Genomic DNA, 18,698 nt, shown 5'->3' with positions numbered 1-18,698 from the left:
GGAACAGAAGCAGGGGGAGTGGGAGAGGGAGAAGCAGACTGCCCGCTGAGCAGGGAGCCCGATGGTGGGCTGGATCCCAGGACCCTGAGATCATGACCTGAGCTGAAGGCAGAGGCTTAACCCACTGAGCCACCCAGGCGACCCATTTTTTCCCACTTCTTTATCCTTTCCCTCTGCATTCTAGGAAGTGTCTCTGTGTTGACTTCCACACTGATCTGCAGTGTTGATTCTGCTGTTGTACTGATGTGAAAGACCTTCAAAATGAAAACAGGATATTTTTAATGTCCTTTTTTTATTAACTCAGGCAGTGCATCTTTATTGCCGTCAGCTGTGCTATCTCATCTTCTAGCTTTTACCCTCAGTCCGTATTTTCTTGAATTAAATGAATGAAGTATGTACACTTAAAATGTACTTCCATTTATTGTAGGAAATATTTTTACAAGTAATTGCCTTATGTCTTTTCCTTGAGAGTTTTCTGAAGGCTTCTTTTCCATTGCAGAAGTTTTTCCTGGGTGCCACTGATTGTTGGGAGAAGAGAGGTCATGAAGGCCTGCTACTTGTCCCTAGTGTGTGAGGATTGGCCTCTGATCTTTTCATGGTACACCTGAAATTTTGCGGCATCTTCTGATCTGATCCATTTGTAGGACGACTTCAGTAGCTTACGTAGGAGGCCTGGAACTTGGGTCCTTGGACAGTTCCAGCAGAGGACATTTATTTCTTCCTCACTCGGGGTCTTTCTCTTCTGAGCCCATCTTCCACCCCAAGTAAAGGGAGTTTCTGTATCCAGCCTCCTCCCTGTGTTAATAAGGAGAGATGCATCACTCTGGGAAAGCGTCCCAGTGATCAGAGGGGATCTCCGGCACTTGTGGTTTTCTCTTTGTTGACCTTGACTTCCTAGTGAAGATGTACTCTGGCTTTTCCAGGGCTCAGCCCTGAGGCCCTCAACCTGGGAGTGTTACCCAGGGTTGTGCCAGGGTGCCTCCTTCTTCCTGAGAGCTGGAGCCGCCATGTCACATCTGCCCATCATTCTCAGGTAGCTGGGGAGTTAGACCCTTGGGATTTGCTGTCCTTCCTTTAATCGGCTCCCCTTCACCCTAGAATGAGTAGAAACAGCTCAAAATCGGTAGCATGTGAGAATGACTGTTCTGTAATTATCAGTCTGTTTCAGGTTTTCCCTTTTTCTTATAGTCTTTGGCTTATTTTAGCTGGTTTCTGGAAGAGGTATAATTAGATACCTAAGATGAAATAAAATGGTGAAGACTTAACTAAGAAATCAGGAATGGATCTTAAAGCTTATTTGAAATAACACCTCTCCTGCCAGCCTCACAACTGTGACTTGAGGATAAAATGAGATGGTAAATGTCACAGGGGTTTTGTTTGGAGCATTATGCAAATACTAAGTTACTTTGTTATCTTCACATTTTATGAGACCAGAAACCAGTAGCCTTGTTGGAAGCAAATTTGAGTTGTGAATTTTTTAAGGGTATGTGATAATGGAAGATGGTTATTTAGGTGAAGCACAAAGCCATTCTATTTCGATGTGGTCCACCCCCTTCTTTCACACAATACATCTGAAATAGAGGTTTGTCTTGTTCTTTATCCCCCCAAAGAGAAGGCTGGCCTGAATTTCCACTTTAGATGATTTCTTTGAGTGCCAGGAGATTGTTTGAGCCAAAGAAACTAATCTGCAGATAGGTCTGCCCCCTGCACAATGCCCAGCATCAGGGGCAAAGGCTTTAATTAAAATGGAAGACTTGGTAATTTCTGGCCTATCTGGGAAGCTTAAAGTTGATGTGGTTTGAATGAAAGTAATGACTTTTGCTTAAAATGCAAATATTAATGTGAGAGCCAGGGACTGACTTTTGGTATAGCGAGAGAGATTGCGATGTCTTTTTCGTGGCTTTTCCCTTGAAAAAATGATCCTTTTCTTCCCCGAAACTCTGTAATATATACACTTAACATGTAAGGTACTTTTTACTCCTTATATTTCCTTTAGTTGGTAATTTGTCTTTTTAAACTCTTAAAAGAAGTGCATATTTTAGGTATTGACAAATCTTTGAAAAAATCATAAGGATTGTTTTTTTGTTCATATTTATTTGGATGACATAAATACATTTCAGAAGTGGTTTTCCTTCCAGTTTGGTTTCTAGATGGCCTTTGTCCACTGTGCCCATAATCTTCGTTTAAATATAGGAAATGGAATGACCACATTGTAAAGAGGACATATATTTACCGTGGCCTTTGTATGTACCAAAACAAAGTTTTGAAAGTTAAAGTAATATGTATTCCTCTTGGATTAAGTAGGCTTATCTAGTTACCAAGTATTGCAGTGAAAAAAATGCAATGCATTTTGAATGTTGATAAGAGGGTAGATGGAAATGTGGCCGACTATATCAGTATATGAACTTATGGGTATAAAAGCATTCCAGATCACTGTGCTGTTTACTAATTATAATCATTATGAGTAGAAAATAGATGTACAATGGAATTACATTGTAATTACAATGGCTTGAGCATTGTGAAGTTATTACTTTTATAGTAAGGGAAAATTTGTTGTAGAAATAAAGAAAATCATCCATACTTTCTCTTCCGTAATAAATCATGCTTGTTTTTCTTTTTCCTTTCCACTTCTTATTGATATACTTACAGATTTTTATATAATCTTAATCACAGTATGCAAGCAGTTCAGCATGCATTAGGTAGAAAGCACTTCTTCAATTTCCCACTGAACATACAGCCTCTTGTCCAACATGTAACTGTCTCCCCGATTTGCTGTTCCTAGTTCGGTCATGCTGCAATGAACATCTTCACTCAAATCTAAGTTTAACTTTTTTTGTGGGAAGGTTTCGTTTGTTTGTTTGTTTCTAGAATCAGTTCAGAGGAGTGAGGTTACCAGGCCAAAGTTCAAGCAATTTCTGGTAGGTAAGGAGTTGAGAGGAGCCTGTTGGAGGAAGATGCTGAGGGTGACTCAGGGCGTCCCGCTTTGAGGAAGAGGTGAGAATGCCAGGAAGAAAGGAGAGGACTCACTAGATGAGTCGCACCCAGGTGTTGAAGACCCCAGGGCTGAGGCAGGCGAGTTTAGGGCGCCTGGGAGCGATCTGCTAGCAATCTCTTTATTCTTGTCAACTGACATCATTTGGGAGTGGCTTTGGGTTTCAGTCAGTCTAACTGGAAGGGTATGACTCCACACTCCCATTACTGAGAAGTGGACTGTCTTCTGGGTTTTTACTTCCTGCCCTAAGTCAGGGTGGGCTTGTGTGGCACTGGGTCCAGCCTCGGCAGTCTGGGAAAAGGAGCAGGAGGACAGAGGCAATAGGAAAACAGTTAAATGATGAAGCAGAATGCCTCCACCATCATTCCAGAATGAGGTGGGATTTTCCAAAGCTCTGTTTTTCTTCACCCATACCCAGGGGCAAAGGCAGAACCTGGAGGGCAGTCAGTCCTTCTTCCATCTAAACTGGAGTCTGGGAGAGCTGAAGGAGAAAAATGAACAAGATTGCTAATAAGACTTCGATTCCAACATCTCTCATCACTGATGGCCTCACGGCAGAGCTTACCATCATATACTTGCCTTTTCTGTTCATCTAATGGCTTTTTACCAGTTTTGTCCAACCGCAGTTAAACAACCCAGTGAACTCTGCCTTTGCCTGGAAAAGTCTTTTTGAAAGAAATGTAATAATTTAGCAAAGAGAAGAAATCCCATCACAAAACAGGATGCATTATAAGATTTCCAATTTTGCAATGATTTTGTTCTCTGGAAATCCAGGGCTTTGGGCAGATTGATGGTGTTAGGTACTGAGATCCATTCTTCTAGGGTAACAAATGCAACATTGAAAGCCCTCTTCAGCCGCATTTGAGCTCATGCTGGTATTGCTTTGTCTTTTCACTAAGTACTGGTCTGTTGTGCCTTTCCCCAGCCCTGCCTCTGGGACCATATTCATCATCTTGCAGGTTTTTAAATGTTCTTTTTTCTTTTTTGCCTGTAGGCATATTCTTAACTTTCCCACTGCCCCTTCCTCCAAAAACAAAACAAAACAAAACAAAAAAAAACAAAAAAAACCCTAGAAAATGTATATAGATTTTAGTAATCAACATAATTCTCTGCAAAAAAACCTTCACTAGTCTGCACTGCATCATTCTCAAAAGCATGCAGAAGCTGAACAGTGCTGTTGAAATAATCTGGCACAAGTCCACATAGGTCTCTATTTCTCATCCTACCAATCTCACGGGCAAACAAGACTCCAGGTAACCCTTGATTACAACTTACAATTCAACCTAGAAATGGCTCCAGATACATTTCAAAATCACATTTCAGTGCTTTTATGCATCTGTAATATCTTTCATGTTCCATTAGCACTTTTAAACTCATTTAAAGGCCTTGAAAGTGTTCAATGACTTTATTATTATTATTATTATTATTATTATTTTACTTTTTAAAAATTCTTTTCCTTTTTTAAAAAAAAAATTCTTTTCAGTGTTCCAGCATTCATTGTTTATGCACCACACCCAGTGCTCCATGCAATACGTGCCCTCCTTAATACCCATCACCAGGCTCACCCATCCCTCCCACCCCACTTCCCTCCAAAGCCCTTAATTTGTTTCTCAGAGTCCACAGTCTCTCATGGTTTGTCTCCCCCTCCAATTTCCCCCAACTCACTTCTCCTCTCCATCTCCCCATGTCCTCCGTGTTATTACTTATGCTCCACAAATAAATGAAACCATATGATAATTGACTCTCTCTGCTTGACTTATTTCACTCAACGTAATCTCCTCCAGTCCCATCCATGTTGATACAAAAGTTGGGTACTCGTCCTTTCTGATGGAGGCATAATACTCCATAGTGTATATGGACCACATCTTCTTTATCCATTCGTCCATTGAAGGGCATCTTGGTTCTTTCCACAGATTGGAGACTGTGGCCATTGCTGCTATGATTATTGGGGTACAGATGGCCCTTCTTTTCACTACATCAGTATCTTTGGGGTAAATACCCAGTAGTGCAATTGCAGGGTCATAGGGTAGCTCTATTTTTAATTTTTTAAGGAATCTCCACAGTGGCTGCACCAACTTGCCTTCCCATCAACAGTGTAAGAGGGTTCCTCTTTCTCCACATAGTCTCCAGTACTTGTTGTTTACTGTCTTGTTAACTTTGGCCATTCTAACCGGTGTAAGGTGGTATCTCAATGTGGTTTTGATTTGAATCTTCCTGATGGCTAGTGATGATGAACATTTTTTCATGTGTCTGTTAGAACCATGTTTTTTAGAAGCACAATAAAGGAATGAAAAAAGTGATAAAGAAGGAAAACCAGGCTGAGGGATTTACATCATATCCTGTCCTGTAAACAAGTTGCAATTTGCTGTGCATTCTCTGAAACGTTCTCTGCTCTGCCTGCTTGCTTTGCCTTTGTGGCTAATCTGTGAAAGCAAGCCATCATGCATGAGATTGGCTGGTCCCCGACTGTAAGTGAAGACAAAATTAAACCAAGGCCTGGAGAAGGAGGAATTCAGTCCTGAACAAAGGGAGGGGTTCGGGGATCAGAATTAAGTAAGATGGATTCAAGGAGAATTCACATCCTAGCACTGAAGATTCAGAGTTCAGGATTGGTGCCCGCGCTGGTGAGCCACGTTAAGTTAAGCATTATGTGGATTGCCATTTTTCACATGCACTGCCTCATTTGATTCTCACAGCAATCCTAATAAATATTATGTTCATTTTGTACGCAGAGAAAATGAGACTCATTTTAGCTATAAACAAATTAGACTGACTTGCTCAATATCACCCAGCCAGAGAGCCTCAGAGCCGTGCCTGGCTTCCGAACTTGTGACTATTTGTGCTCTTGTCACTTGGCCATCCTCAGGTAGCAACTTGGAAATTAGAACTGTAGTGTTCTTTCTTTCTTTCTTTCTTTTTTAATTTAATTTAATTTTTTTCCCGAGTTCCAAGATTCATTGTTTATGCACCACACCCAGTGCTCCATGCAATACGTGCCCTCCTTAATACCCCCCACCAGGCTCACCCATCCCCCACCCCCCCCCTCCAAAACCTTCAGTTTGTTTCTCAGAGCCCACAGTCTCTCATGGTTCTTTAAAGGGGAGGGAAGTTCAGGTGGGCTCTCAGTTGAGCAGAGGAGTGGAGGGAAGACGGAACTAGGATGCGATCAATTTCTCCATGCTGGGCCTGGACACGTCAGTACAGGTAGAAAGCCAGAGTCCGTTGCTAACCCTGTGGCTGATGGGGCTTTATGGTTGAACTGTTTTGCCTGCTTGCATGCAGTTTGGGCTCTGATCAGTGCTCAGACTTGCATTTGATGTCCTTTTTTGCCCATGATGTCTGATCTGGAAAATCTTTTTTAATAGCTTATTAATGAAGCTCCAAAATGGGAGAACCAGTCAAAGAGACTTCTGTTGGAGATGCTATGCTTGCTGACTCCCAGGGGGCATTGTCTGTCCCCAGCTCCTTAGGGCAGGGCAGCGGGAGTTCGAGACAAGGCCGGGGACCCTGCCTCCCATCACAGCCCATCCTTGTACTATTCTCTCTCTGACCTGTTCTTATTTTGAGGATAATTAAATATGTGATTCACTCCAGGCTTAAACATCCCAATGCTTTTAGCTTTCTTTCACTGTCTTTTCTAATTCTGAAATTATGTTGGCTTTGTAACTTTGGGCAAGTCGCTTAACCTATCTGAATCTTCACCCTGCATAATTCTCAGGAGCATGTGGAAGTGTTTTTAATGAAACTTTACTACTTTGCATATGCAGTCACTGGCTATGTGTCTGAGGATTTAAAATGCCTTCTCTTTCATAGTATCTGCTTCTGCTTTTCCTTCCCAGAGTCGAAAACATGCAAGCAAAGTCCGACTGTATTACATGCTTCACCCCAGGGATGGTGGGTGTCCAGCCAAGAGGCTCCGGTCAGAAAATGTGAGTATCTGGCACCCTCTGATATCCTCAGATGATGTGTTCAGTTTGCTGAGAACTCTGAAGGTCTAGAAAGTAAAGTCACGTCTACCTTAGCAGGAGAGAGCTAAGGGAGCAGAAATAGTTCTCATTAAATACGACAGAAAATATTACACATTAGCAAGTCTTTTTCGTTTTCCCTGCCCAAACGTTCCAGTATGGTGTCGGGGGACTTCGCGATGATTCTGTGCCAGAGCAGAGTGGAGAAAGACTGTCCAGAGGGGACAGAGAGCAGCTGGGTGAGGGGAGGCAGGAGCCGTCACAAGAAAAAGAGTAGGAAAGATGGCTTAAGGAGAAATCCTGTCAGATATATGAGATACTTTGCTGTTTACATATTTTATTTTTCCTTTGGTGTATAAAACTGAATGCCCATTTATTAATTTATAATAAAGATTGTGCCTATCTTGCAAATAAAAATATTCAGGGTTTTTGATCAGTGCCTCTCTCCCCGAGGGAACATTCACTTGGGAAGAAAATGACAGTTAGGAGGTTGCTTTGAGGACGTAAAGTTAGAACGAAGGGTTTACTTCAGCCAGGCCAAGGCAGGGACTGATAAAATAAATATTCCTTCCTCTCAGCAGGGGTTTCTTTTCCTAACGAGTGGAATATTCATATCCATCCATTGCAGAGGTCCTCTGTGATAAACACTGCAGATTAAACAGAAATCACTTGTCCTTTGAGTTCTGAGGAGGCTGCAGGCATGGAATTCATACCCTACGCTCTCGCTTGTGCTTGTGATCTCTTTCTCCTTCTGCTGCCAGATAGATACCGGTCTTCTTTTCTTATTAAAAATTAATATATGATCACTGAAGAAACTTGACAAGAAATGAGCTTGTGTATTCTTCACAGGAGAAAAAGAGAGAACAAGAGGACTGCTTATGACCACAGGTAGTGAGCATCAGGGCTGGTGTTAATGAATTCCAAGCACATATCTTACATCACGAAACGAGCTGTTCATACCCAGACTAATCCGGAACACTGTGAAGTTGTCTTGACCGCTTTGGTGAGGCAGCATTTAGAGCTTATTAGAGGCAAAAGGTGTCATGAAAACTTTTTAAACTGCTAAGAAATGGGACAGAGACTAGTTCTTGTCAGCTCTTAGCCTTATGACCTTAGGCAAATAATTGATCTCTCAGAACCTGTGTCCTCAATGAGGCTATCATAATCACACTTTCCTTAGGATTTTGTGAGGTGCACACTTACATACCAAATACTGAGGGAAAAAAAGATGAATAAGGCACAGACTTGCCTTAAAGAAACTCAGAGTTGAGTGAGGGACATAAACATTGTATAAAAAAATTGCTGTGATCCCACAATGCAAGTGTTTATTTAACATTCTGCACAAAGCTCCATGGAGACAAAGGGCAAGTTGATCCATGCCAGGACGAGTCACTCAGGGATGGTGTTTCTGAGAATTGGTATTTGAGCTGGGGGTCTTTGGGCTTGAATGGATTATACCAGTTGGCGGAATTGGGAGCGAGGGAGCAGACAGGTGCATTCTTGGGTATATTCCCATCAAAAGAACTTACTAAGCTCCAGCAAAGTTGGCCTGAGCCAGCTTTCATGTAATTTCAGAATCCTGTAGCTATAGCAGAGTCCTGTTTTCCATCAGGCTCTATTAGCAGAGAGAACAGAATTAGTTCCTTTTCCCTGAAATCATCCAGTGATGATGCTCATGTCCCTTCATTCAGTAGCCATTTTGTGTAGGGTTCATAGACAGTTGACAATTAGCTCTTTGAACACGGATCATTTTCTATCTACTCAAGTTCTAGTCATGAGTATTGTACTTATTTATGTCAGAGCTCCTAGGGAAGGCTTGACTGGGCAGACAGATAGGGGGCACTGGGACTCACACTGGTGTTACTTGGGGACATGGATCTGGTCAGATCCATGGTTTACTCCACTCAGGTTCTGGTTCTGCAAATAGTGTTGGGGACAGTTTATGGAGGGGAAGACGTTTGGATTTTCAAAGCAAGAAGTATTTGCAAAGATCCTTTACCAGTGAGCTCTTTGAGAACTTTTGCTTCTGGTGTATCCTGGAATCTGTGTATCTTTGAAAACTTGGATCTACCAATGATTTATTTCTTAAATCATTTCTATAGCTTTTCATAGTCATAACATAAGGACAAATCAGTAAGCAGGAAAGAAGCATAGTGAACTTACTTAAAAAAAATTTTTTTTTAAAGATTTTGTTTATTTACTTAGAGAGGGAGACAGAGTCAAGCAGGCTCTGTGTTAAATCCAGAGCCCGACACGGGGCTCGATGTCATGACCCTGAGATCATGACCTGAGCTGGAGTCAAGAGTTGGACACTTGACTGACTGAGCCACCCAGGTGCCCCCATAATGAACTTACTTTTTAAAAGAGATATTTGATGCTTTTATTAGAGTGTATATACATTTCATAGGTGAATATGTCATTTGCCTTAGGCATTTTGACATACCAGATACAGCATGGAAGCCACTGCAGTCCCTCACTAGGGCTGTGAAAGTTAATATTGGTAATTATTTGGCCAACTTTCTTTTTTACAGACTTATACCCAAGGATTGGAAGACAGTATACAAATAGACAATGGCCAGCCATATATAAAGAGAGAAAGAGAACTTTTATGCACTTAAAACTAAAGTAACATTGGGTTTCAACTATAACTAAAAAAAAAAAGTTAAAAATAAATAAATAAAATTAGAACTTTGACCCACAACCTATAGCAACCAGCCTTGGAAACCAACCCATTAATATATAGTAACCAGCCCAGGAAGCCTGCCTAAGTTAAACCTAGAGGAAGCCAGACCACTATCTCTAGTAACAATCCAGGAAGCCAAACAATAACCCTTGAAACAATAGGCCCCAAATAGTCTGGACATGAGGAACATCTGATAGCTTTCCTAACTTTGGTCCCTGCTTCCACCTTGGAACCAACCAGAGAAAGCCAAATAGGCATCCCGAAGCAAGCACATAAGGATATGCACTTGTAGTTTGCCTATTTACAGCTTCCACACACGAACAGCCTCCAATCAGGGCACACCTGAGGCCGCCCCTTTATACTGTTACATACCTTTCCCACCTGTCTTGCCTGCGAGTCTTCTCCAAAGGCATGAGATGGTGGCTAACATCCTGGCTATGGGAAACTCTGAATAAATAGCCTTTCCTTTTTCTCATTCAGTTGGTCTTTACTTCCACGGGGTTGCAAAATGGGGATAAAAAGGACATCTAATGTACAGTTTTCTCATAAGGCCCAAATTAGATAGCTCCTTTATTCAGGACTTCGTTTTCAAAGGTCCTTCTCCCAGGAGTTGTCATCATTGCTCCCCTCTCCACCAATACCCTGTGTTCTTAGAAGAATGTAACACTCTGTTCCACGTGCCTCTCCATTCTTGCCCAGCCTTCCCACGTCTCTGTTTCCAGGCTTATGATGGGTTTGTATCCCAGTCTTACCTTACTGAGAACAGTTTCATGGCTGCCCTGAATACCCCAAAATTGAGTGACTTCTGAAAACAGAAAACTTGTTGCTGAGTTTCCATGCCCTGACTATGCATGAACCTGGGGCCCACACTGATTCCTGAAACTGATAGGGCTGATGAGTAACAGCAGCTCTCCCTTCCTTCCCACTTCTTCGCCTTCTGGGAATACATAGTAACTCCCAGTTTACAACCAGATGAACAGAAGTGCCTACTACTAGTCCCAAGGTCTATTGTCATTTCTACTCCAGGTGATTTGACTTTCTTGTTGTTTCTCAAAAACATAAAATTCATGTCTGCCTCCTATCCTGACATTCCCAGCTTTTTAAATTCCTCCCTCAATATCCTTTACTGTTTAGAATCCTCATCTGGATATTCTATGGTTTTGTTTTTTTGTTTTTGTTTTTTTTTCCCCCCCCCTGAAACTTTAGAGTGAGGCATTTTCCTCCTGAGGCCACAGAGTAAAATTAAATGTGAAATAAATTGTTATAGTTGATTGCCTTAGAGAAATTTTCTGTAATCTTGTGAGCATTAGAGCCAAAAAGGACTTTAGAGAACATCTAGTTCATTGAAAGTCTCGGGTTTTCAAGTCACTTTTTAGTAACTTCTCACCTGCTTTGGGAAAAAAGAAATGTCTACTTATGGAACAACATTTTTAAGTAAAAAGATGATTTAGTTTTGTTTTTATTCCGTAAGGATAAGTAACTGCCAGCAAAAATCACCAATCGGTATTAAGTAAATAGTGTTTTGACATGGAGTTAATAGAATTCCTTCTAAAGAGAAACTTGACATTTGGTTAGTGTGTTCAAGCTTATCACTTTTAAATACTTATATGATTTCCTATAGGTCTGGAACATTCAGCGGAGCTGGAGAACCTCCAGGATCACTTTTATGGGTCCCTAAAGTCCTGGGTTTCCCCATCTTATGCCAAAAGTGAAAATAAGGCCCTAAGCAGTACCATGACTTGCCCAAACTGGTCAGGCCTGAGATTGAGACCCTCCTTGCTTCCTTAAGTTCTATTCCTATGCTTCTCCCCCATATCTTGAAATTATATCTTATATTTAGGTGTTGAAGCCATTGCTGGGTCCATAGCCAGAGAGCACTGCTGTTCTGGGGCAAAGTAATAATAGCTGGTGGTTAGCACGCACTTCCCACTTCCATTCTAAATGCTTTACATACATTAACACATTTAATCCTCATTCCTGTGTAGGGTAGGAACTATCATTATCCCCACTTTACAGAAAAGCAAACTGAAAGAGAGAAATTAAGTCCCTCAACTCTGGTTACAACACTGGTAAGTGGCAGAGACAAGGCTGGGGAAATACAAAAGAAAACCAAAGAAAACTCCTCTGGTACTGCAAACAAGCTCCCCATGTCACTTCCAGAGGTAGGTAGCAAGCAGCTAATAAGTCCGAGGCATGTAGAGAGAAAGGACACGAATCCTTCCCCAACAGAGATCAGGATCTGTTTGGGGGCAGTGTCCAGTGTGCAGTCATGTCTTCTAATACAGTGTGATAGCTGCACAGGTGTGACCACAGACATCTCCTGGGGCAATGTCTGGCATATTTGCATGGGTCCCCAACCTCTTCTGGTAGAATGAGGCTGGACAGAATTGCCTGGAGAAAGCAGACTGAACTGATTCTTGAGGGACACGTGGGGGTGAGTCCAGTGAATAAGGGCAGCAAAGGACTCTTCTTTTTTTTTTTTTTTTAAAGATTTTATTTATTTATTTGAGAGAGAGTGAGAGAGCACAAGCAGGAAGAGAGACAGAGGGAGAGGGAGAAGCACGTCCCCTCTGAGCAGGAGTCCCACACAGGGCTCGATCCCAGGACCCTGAGATCATGACCTGAGCTGAGGGCAGATACTTACTAACCCACTGAGCCACCCAGGCGCCCTGCAAAAGGTTCTTCTGAGTGTGGAGTCAACATGAGTAATGTCTTCAGGGAAACCAAATTCGAAGGTATTTCTAGAGCGTAAATGCCAGTGGGCGGCTGTGTCAGATTCCCAGGATTGCTGTAACAAAGTCGCACAGACTGGGTGGCTAAAAACAACAGAAATTTATTTTCTCACAGTTCTAGAGGCTACAAGTCTGAATCACGGTGTAGGCAGGGCCTCCCTCTGGAGGCTCTGATTGAAAATCGGTTCCATGCTTCTCTCCTCGCTGCTGGTGGCTGCTGGCAGTGCTTGGCGTTCCTTGGCTCATAGCTGCATCACGCCAATCTGCTTCTGCCCTCACCCGGTCTCTTCCTTGTGTGGGTCTCTGTGTGTTCTCTCCTCTTCCTGTAAGGACGACTGCCACCGGATTTAGAGCCCACTGTAACAATCCAGTATGATCTCATTGTAATTAATTCATCTGCAGAGACCCTATTTTCCAATGTCACCTGTTCAATGTGGACGTGAATGTGGGGTGGGAGGAGCACAGAATTCACTCAGTGCAGCAGTGGAGACCAGAGTGAAGTGTGGGATGGTGGGGAGAGGTTCAGACGTATATTAGGCATAATATTAGCATTTACTTTGTCAAAATGTGGTTTTCTCCAGGGGTCTGCAGCTCAGTTCATGAGCACTTCTCAAAGAGAGGTGCGTTTACCAATGAGAGCTGTGTGCTTTGGCTTCCAGCTGTGCATTTAGAGCTAGAAGTGGGGATTTTGTCCCTGGCTTAGCTGCATATATTAGTTTTATAACTTTGTTTTGGACTTTCTAAACCTTAATTGCTGTGGTTGTAATCAGGGCCTCTAAACGCTGCCCGGTCTACCTCTCAGAGTCGTTAAGGGGCTCAAATAAAACCTTCCTCTTCGTGAAGCTGCAAGATACATGGTAAAGTATGTGTGGACTGTTCTTTCATTGGGTTTTTCATTTCTGTCTATTGGTTCCCATCTTTCATCCCCACCGTGCAATATACAATTCTCTAGTCCAGTAGGGGCAGGCCAGTTGTTTTCCTCTAGGACACCTGAAGGGCAGTTAGGACATCAGTACGGGTGAGATCATGCAGATTTATAAAACAAGGGTCAGAAATAACTGCTGGCCAGACTCAGACCACTGCCTATTCTGGTGAGGTCCACAAACCAAGAACGGTTTTTACAGCCTTACGTGTTTGGGTCAGGGGAGTGGGGAGGGATTAAAAGACTATATTTTTTCCTTCCCTATCCCCCAAAACCCCCACTCTGCCTCTCAAATTCCTCATATCAGGGAGATCGTATGATAATTGTCTTAAAAAATGAAATAAGATGGGATTGGGAGGGAGACAAACCATAAGAGACTCTTAATCTCACGAAACAAACTGAGGGTTTTTGGGGGGAGGCAGGTTGCGGAGAGGGTGGCTGGGTGATGGACATTGGGGAAGGTATGTGCTATGTATGGTGAGTGCTGTGAATTGTGTAAACCTGGTGGTTCACAGACCTGTACCCCTGGGGCAAATAATACATTATATGTTAATAAAAATAATTTTAAAAAATAAATACAATAAGAGTATGTTGCCGTGTGAAAAATACATGAACTTCAAATTTTCATGTCCACAGATCAAGTCGTTTTGGAATGCAGCCATGTTCAATGTTAACAGCTCTATTCACAGGGCAGCAGCCAAGCTGGGTTGCTGCAACAGACTTGATGTCCCACAAGCCTAAAATGTTACCCCTCCGGCCCTTTACAGAACATGCTTGCTGTCCCCTGTGCAAGCTGGGTAGTTTTGGTGAAGAAAGAGGGGTTTTGTCCCTCTTCTCGCTGGGCGTCTCTCTACTCGCAGGAAGGATTCCTTTACATCATTCTCATTACATACTCTCAAAGCTGCCTTGTCCTTGTTCCTTTAGAGCTTTAGTTTCCTTGTGGCCAGTTGAAGGTTTTGGCCAGGAGAAAGTACCATTCCAAACCTCTGAGTGAGAATAGACACCTGGTGTTTTGCTTAGGTTCTCTTAATGCAGATAGCTTGACATGTCGGAACGAGTCCTGTTAGACGAATTTGTTTGAAGCCGGCAGCACTGTGGAAGCAATGAGGAGAGTCGGTTTCTTATGCCATCTACACAGCAAAGCCAGCTCAGGGTAAACCAGAACTCCTGGTTTTTTGAGATCATCCTGATTCAGAATACACATTCTTGTCCCTACAAATCACGGGTATGTCCTGCAAGGTCCAATATTTCCTCTCTAAAGTGTACCCAAAAGTGGAATCAAAATTTTGTTATACAGACACACCAGATAATAATTTAAATGAAAAAAACCCCAGAACTCCTCATTAATGTGAATGTGCAGCGTGGCATTCGGCTATCCATGACTCTCTCTGGGCCCCAGACTAGACCTCTAGCTTGGGACTGTGGTTCTGAAACTCATTTATATCATAATTATTACTTTGATCTAAAATCTGATCCAGAGGGGAAGAAGAGAAGGATGCATCAAAAGACAGCTATGAATTTTTTTTTTTTTTTCCCTACAACAGAAGTAGTGTAGTGGGTCTTTGGGTCTTTGATTCTACTGTTGACATATCCTTGAATCATTCCCTTGTTATCTAGTCACTAATTAAGCCCTCCTTATGTGTCAAGCTCTATGCTGAATACTTGCTAGAAATGTCATTTGAATTTGACAAATGCAAGTAGGAATCTTTAGTGCTTCTATTTAAAAAGGGGTTAAGGGACACCTGGAATGCTCAGTTGGAAGAGCATGTGACTCTTGATCTTGGGGTTGTGAGTTGGGTATAGAGATTACTTAAAAATTAAAAAAAAAATCTTTAAAATTATTTTTTATTTTATTATTTATATTTTTTTAAAAAGATTCTATTTATTTATTTGACAGAGAGAGATCACAAGTAGGCAGAGAGGCAGGCAGAGAGAGAGAGCGGGAAGCAGGCTCCCGCTAAGTGAGGAGCCTGATGCAGGACTCAATCCCAGGACCCTGAGACCATGACCCGAGCCAAAGATAGAGGCTTAACCCACTGAGCCACTCAGGCGCCCCTAAATTTTTTTTTTTTTTAAAAGGAATGAAGTCTAAAGCTTAGGTCAAATATCTTATCTCAACTCCCAGACCTTGAGAATGATACAGCCAAATTCAAACACAATACTGTTTGGTACCAGAACTGGAACTCTGTGTTACTGTATGGGCTTCATTTATTCATTCTTTTTTGTTTGTTTGTTTGTTTGTTTGTTTTTAAAGAAATACTGACTTCCTACTAAGAGTCAGGTACTATTTTGATTGCTGAGAATGTCATGATGAAGGAAACAGATGCAGTTGCAATTTACAGAGTTTATAGGATAGTGGGAGAAATGGGCATTTTTTTTTTAAAGCATACAAATATATAAATGAAGGACAGTAATGGAAAAGCATAGACTAGGGAAATCATAGGTCTTTGGGATCAGAGAAGCTTTCCCTGAACAACTGATGCTTCAGCTGTGTCTGAAAGTTGAGTGGGGGAAGCAGAAGAATGCCAGGCAGAGGGAGAAGCATGTTCAAAGGCCCTGTAGTCAAAGAAATCATGGCACACTTAAGGTAGAAAATGAAAGCCAGTGTGGCTGGTATTCAGAGACGGAAGCAGGCAGTGACTTCAGATGCGGAGAAGGGATTCGTGGAGAGAAGAGTGGAGGTGAACGGTTGAGCATCAGACTTTCAGGAGGCCGCTGAGAGTACGGATGTGGGTGAGGCTGATGGCAGCAGCAAACGATGAGAAATACATGGATTTGAGGGATAAGTTGGTAAAAATCGATCGGCTGGGTAATGGATCTAAAACAGAAGGAGGTTTCTGAAAACTTCCAGTTCAGAACTTGCCCTGGGTGGTTGCTGTCCCTCTTACAGGCAGGGTAGTTTTCTTCCCTAAGGGCAAGGAGAGCAGGAAGATCTGAGAATCAGGATGGATTTCGAGGAAAACTCTTTCTCCATGCTGTTCCATGCCGATCCCGGCTGAGCAGAACTAAAGTTGCATAGGAGTGGATTCGCCTCCAGCCGCGGGGTGGGGGACAGCAAGGGAGAAGTGTCTGGTAGACTTTTGTCCTCAGAGTTCTTCCAGTGAAGGTTTTCTCCTTTTTTATTGGAGCGTGAGGCCAAGCCAGGTGCCATTCCAGGAGCTGGATCTCACGGAGGCACAGGCTAGAGGTTCCCTGCAGGTGCACTGGTGTCCAATGTCGGGACAGGGTGCTGAATGAGTTCAAAGCAGTTACCAAGTGCAGGGGGTGGGAAGAGGAGAGAATTGGAGCTCTGGTATCCTGAAGTAAGATAGCAGGGAGTTCTTTGGAGGCTTCTAGAAAGACAGATGCTGAAGTCGTCAGTGGTTAAATCATGTGCTTCTAGTAAGAGGACTGGGGTTATTGAGACAGTTGGAATAACTCAGATATGGTTTTAGGACCCAGATCCAGTGACTTCCAGTGGGTTTGTCCTGTTCCTCCTTAGTTCAAAAGGCAGAAATGATAAGACTCACAGTTTCAGATTTTATGAGGGCAGGGACCGTACCTTATTCATCTTTTTATCTCTTCCCACAGAGGCATTCCATAAATTATTGTTTGTATTTTCATAGTAAGGTATTATCCTATTTTTCTCCAAAACAATTATGATTAAAAATAGTTTTAATAAAAACCTATCATTTGTATGGGGAATCTTACAGAGTATTACCATGAAATTATATTTTAGTTATAACCCTATCAAAGTACCTTGTTAAATGGAGATTTTGTAAAATTGGGTTTGTTCAGGAAAATCTGGAAGTCATGAACATTGTTTCTGTGAGGATCTCCACGAGGTTCTTGGTCTCATGTGGGTCATCGTGTGCCCAAAATATAAGGGCAGGGGGAGGATTTGGGAGGTTATGCTGTCATCGCCCAGGCTGGTCTCTCCAGCAAGTGCTTCTGGTGGTCACCCACATCTTCTGGGTCCATCTCTCCTGTCTGTAACCACCCCGCTCACTTATTAGCTGCCCTCTCAATGGCTGCACTGTGACCAACTGTTGCATGTCTTCTCCCGTCTGCCCTGGAAGCTTGACCCTAGTGCCACAAATTGACTGTTCAAATGTGCAGCTAATGGAGGTCAATGTCCTTCCCACCTTCCCACACTATTTCAGCCCTAAGAGAAAAGGAAACCGAGTCCAGAAGTTCTTCTCTGGAGGACGTTTTTGGTGTTGCCTCCAGGGCAAGCAGGTGGATCAGACTTACTGGGTGTGGTGAAACATGGGCGAGTAGAGGTCAAATGCCTTAGCATGTGTCTTTCACTTTGCACACCAAATGGGCTCTTGAAAATGAATCACGATTTTTTTGTTTGTTTTGTTTTGTTGAAGGTAGTTAGAATAAAAGAATTCTGGGGACCATAGACTTCTCTAACTTCAGTTCTGAGATGTCAGTCTCTACGTTGCCTTTCCTTTCCGAGAGGCCAGCAGGGGTGTGTGGGAGCCCCTAGACGCAGCTTGATGGCTCACTGGCATGTGGGAACCGGGTTCTTCGGCTCTCTTCCCTGTCTGCTGTTTTCCTCTTTTCAGGTGTCTGCATCTCAAGCCATCTTTCCTGTCTCAGTTTTTTTCCCCGGTGGATTTTCTTGGTTCATATCCTAGAATCTCACAAAACAGAAGTCTGTTTCTCTCTTAAATCCCAGCTCTTTCCTGAAAAAATTTTACCACTCACTTTTAATCAAATGTCTGCCCTTATGTGTCTGGGTCCATTTATCTCCAACTTTTCCCTGGCTGTGGGAGGTGTGAGAAGATCTTGCCTCCCTTCTTCCTTTTGTCCTACACAGCACAGTGAGTCTTTACTCTCTTAAGGCTATGTCATAAATCATGCCCGCTGTCTTCCCATTAGGCGACCCCATGTGCCCATTCTGTTTCTCCTTAGTAACCTCTGGGTATTCCTCATGCTCAGAATATTATTCTTGCAGAACAAAGAAGTCTGTTTCCTTCACTACATTCTGGTTTGTGACTGTTTGGCTTTGTTTAGGTCAATGTGTTCTTTTAGGAATACATATTTTTTCTTTTTGCCCTAGAAGCAGCCACGGGTTGTGACTTTAGAATACAAGATAGATTTATAACTTCGTGTGACCTGGATTTGGTGCAGGTAATGCTGAGACAATGATGAATGTTCCCTGATAAACACCAGAAAGCCTTGAGAAAACACATTGAAAAATAGGGATGATGCACTGAGTTCTACTAATTTGAAGTAAAATGTCTTTTTGGGCTTGGATCCAGCAAACCTGTCTCGTGTCCCTGCCCTCTATCACAGATGATACAGGGAGCTCCATGTATGTGGTCTTACATAATTTTCAGAGAATTTTATCATGTGAGAATTATGGTGCCCATTTTGTAAATGAGATCAAGAAGGTTCAGAGAGGAAAGAAACA

At 42.5% G+C, this 18,698-nt stretch overlaps 1 protein-coding gene across 1 annotated transcript in view; it reads left to right on the top strand.

Annotated features, from left to right (window-relative positions):
• Nucleotides 1-18,698, top strand: part of ZMAT4 (zinc finger matrin-type 4) — a gene marked incomplete at both ends in the record, with an annotated part of 231,860 nt that overhangs the window by 54,068 nt on the left and 159,094 nt on the right. Inside the window, one exon of the mRNA XM_080797298.1 lies at nt 6,832-6,921. Within this exon, the coding sequence (XP_080653424.1) occupies nt 6,832-6,921 (90 nt within the window). The remainder of the gene's footprint in view (nt 1-6,831; nt 6,922-18,698) is intronic.

The sequence above is a fragment of the Martes martes genome (genome assembly GCF_963455335.1).
Source record: "Martes martes genome assembly, chromosome: 2".
In the NCBI taxonomy this organism is placed as follows: domain Eukaryota; kingdom Metazoa; phylum Chordata; class Mammalia; order Carnivora; family Mustelidae; genus Martes; species Martes martes.
This window is presented reverse-complemented; position numbering and strand designations above follow the sequence as displayed.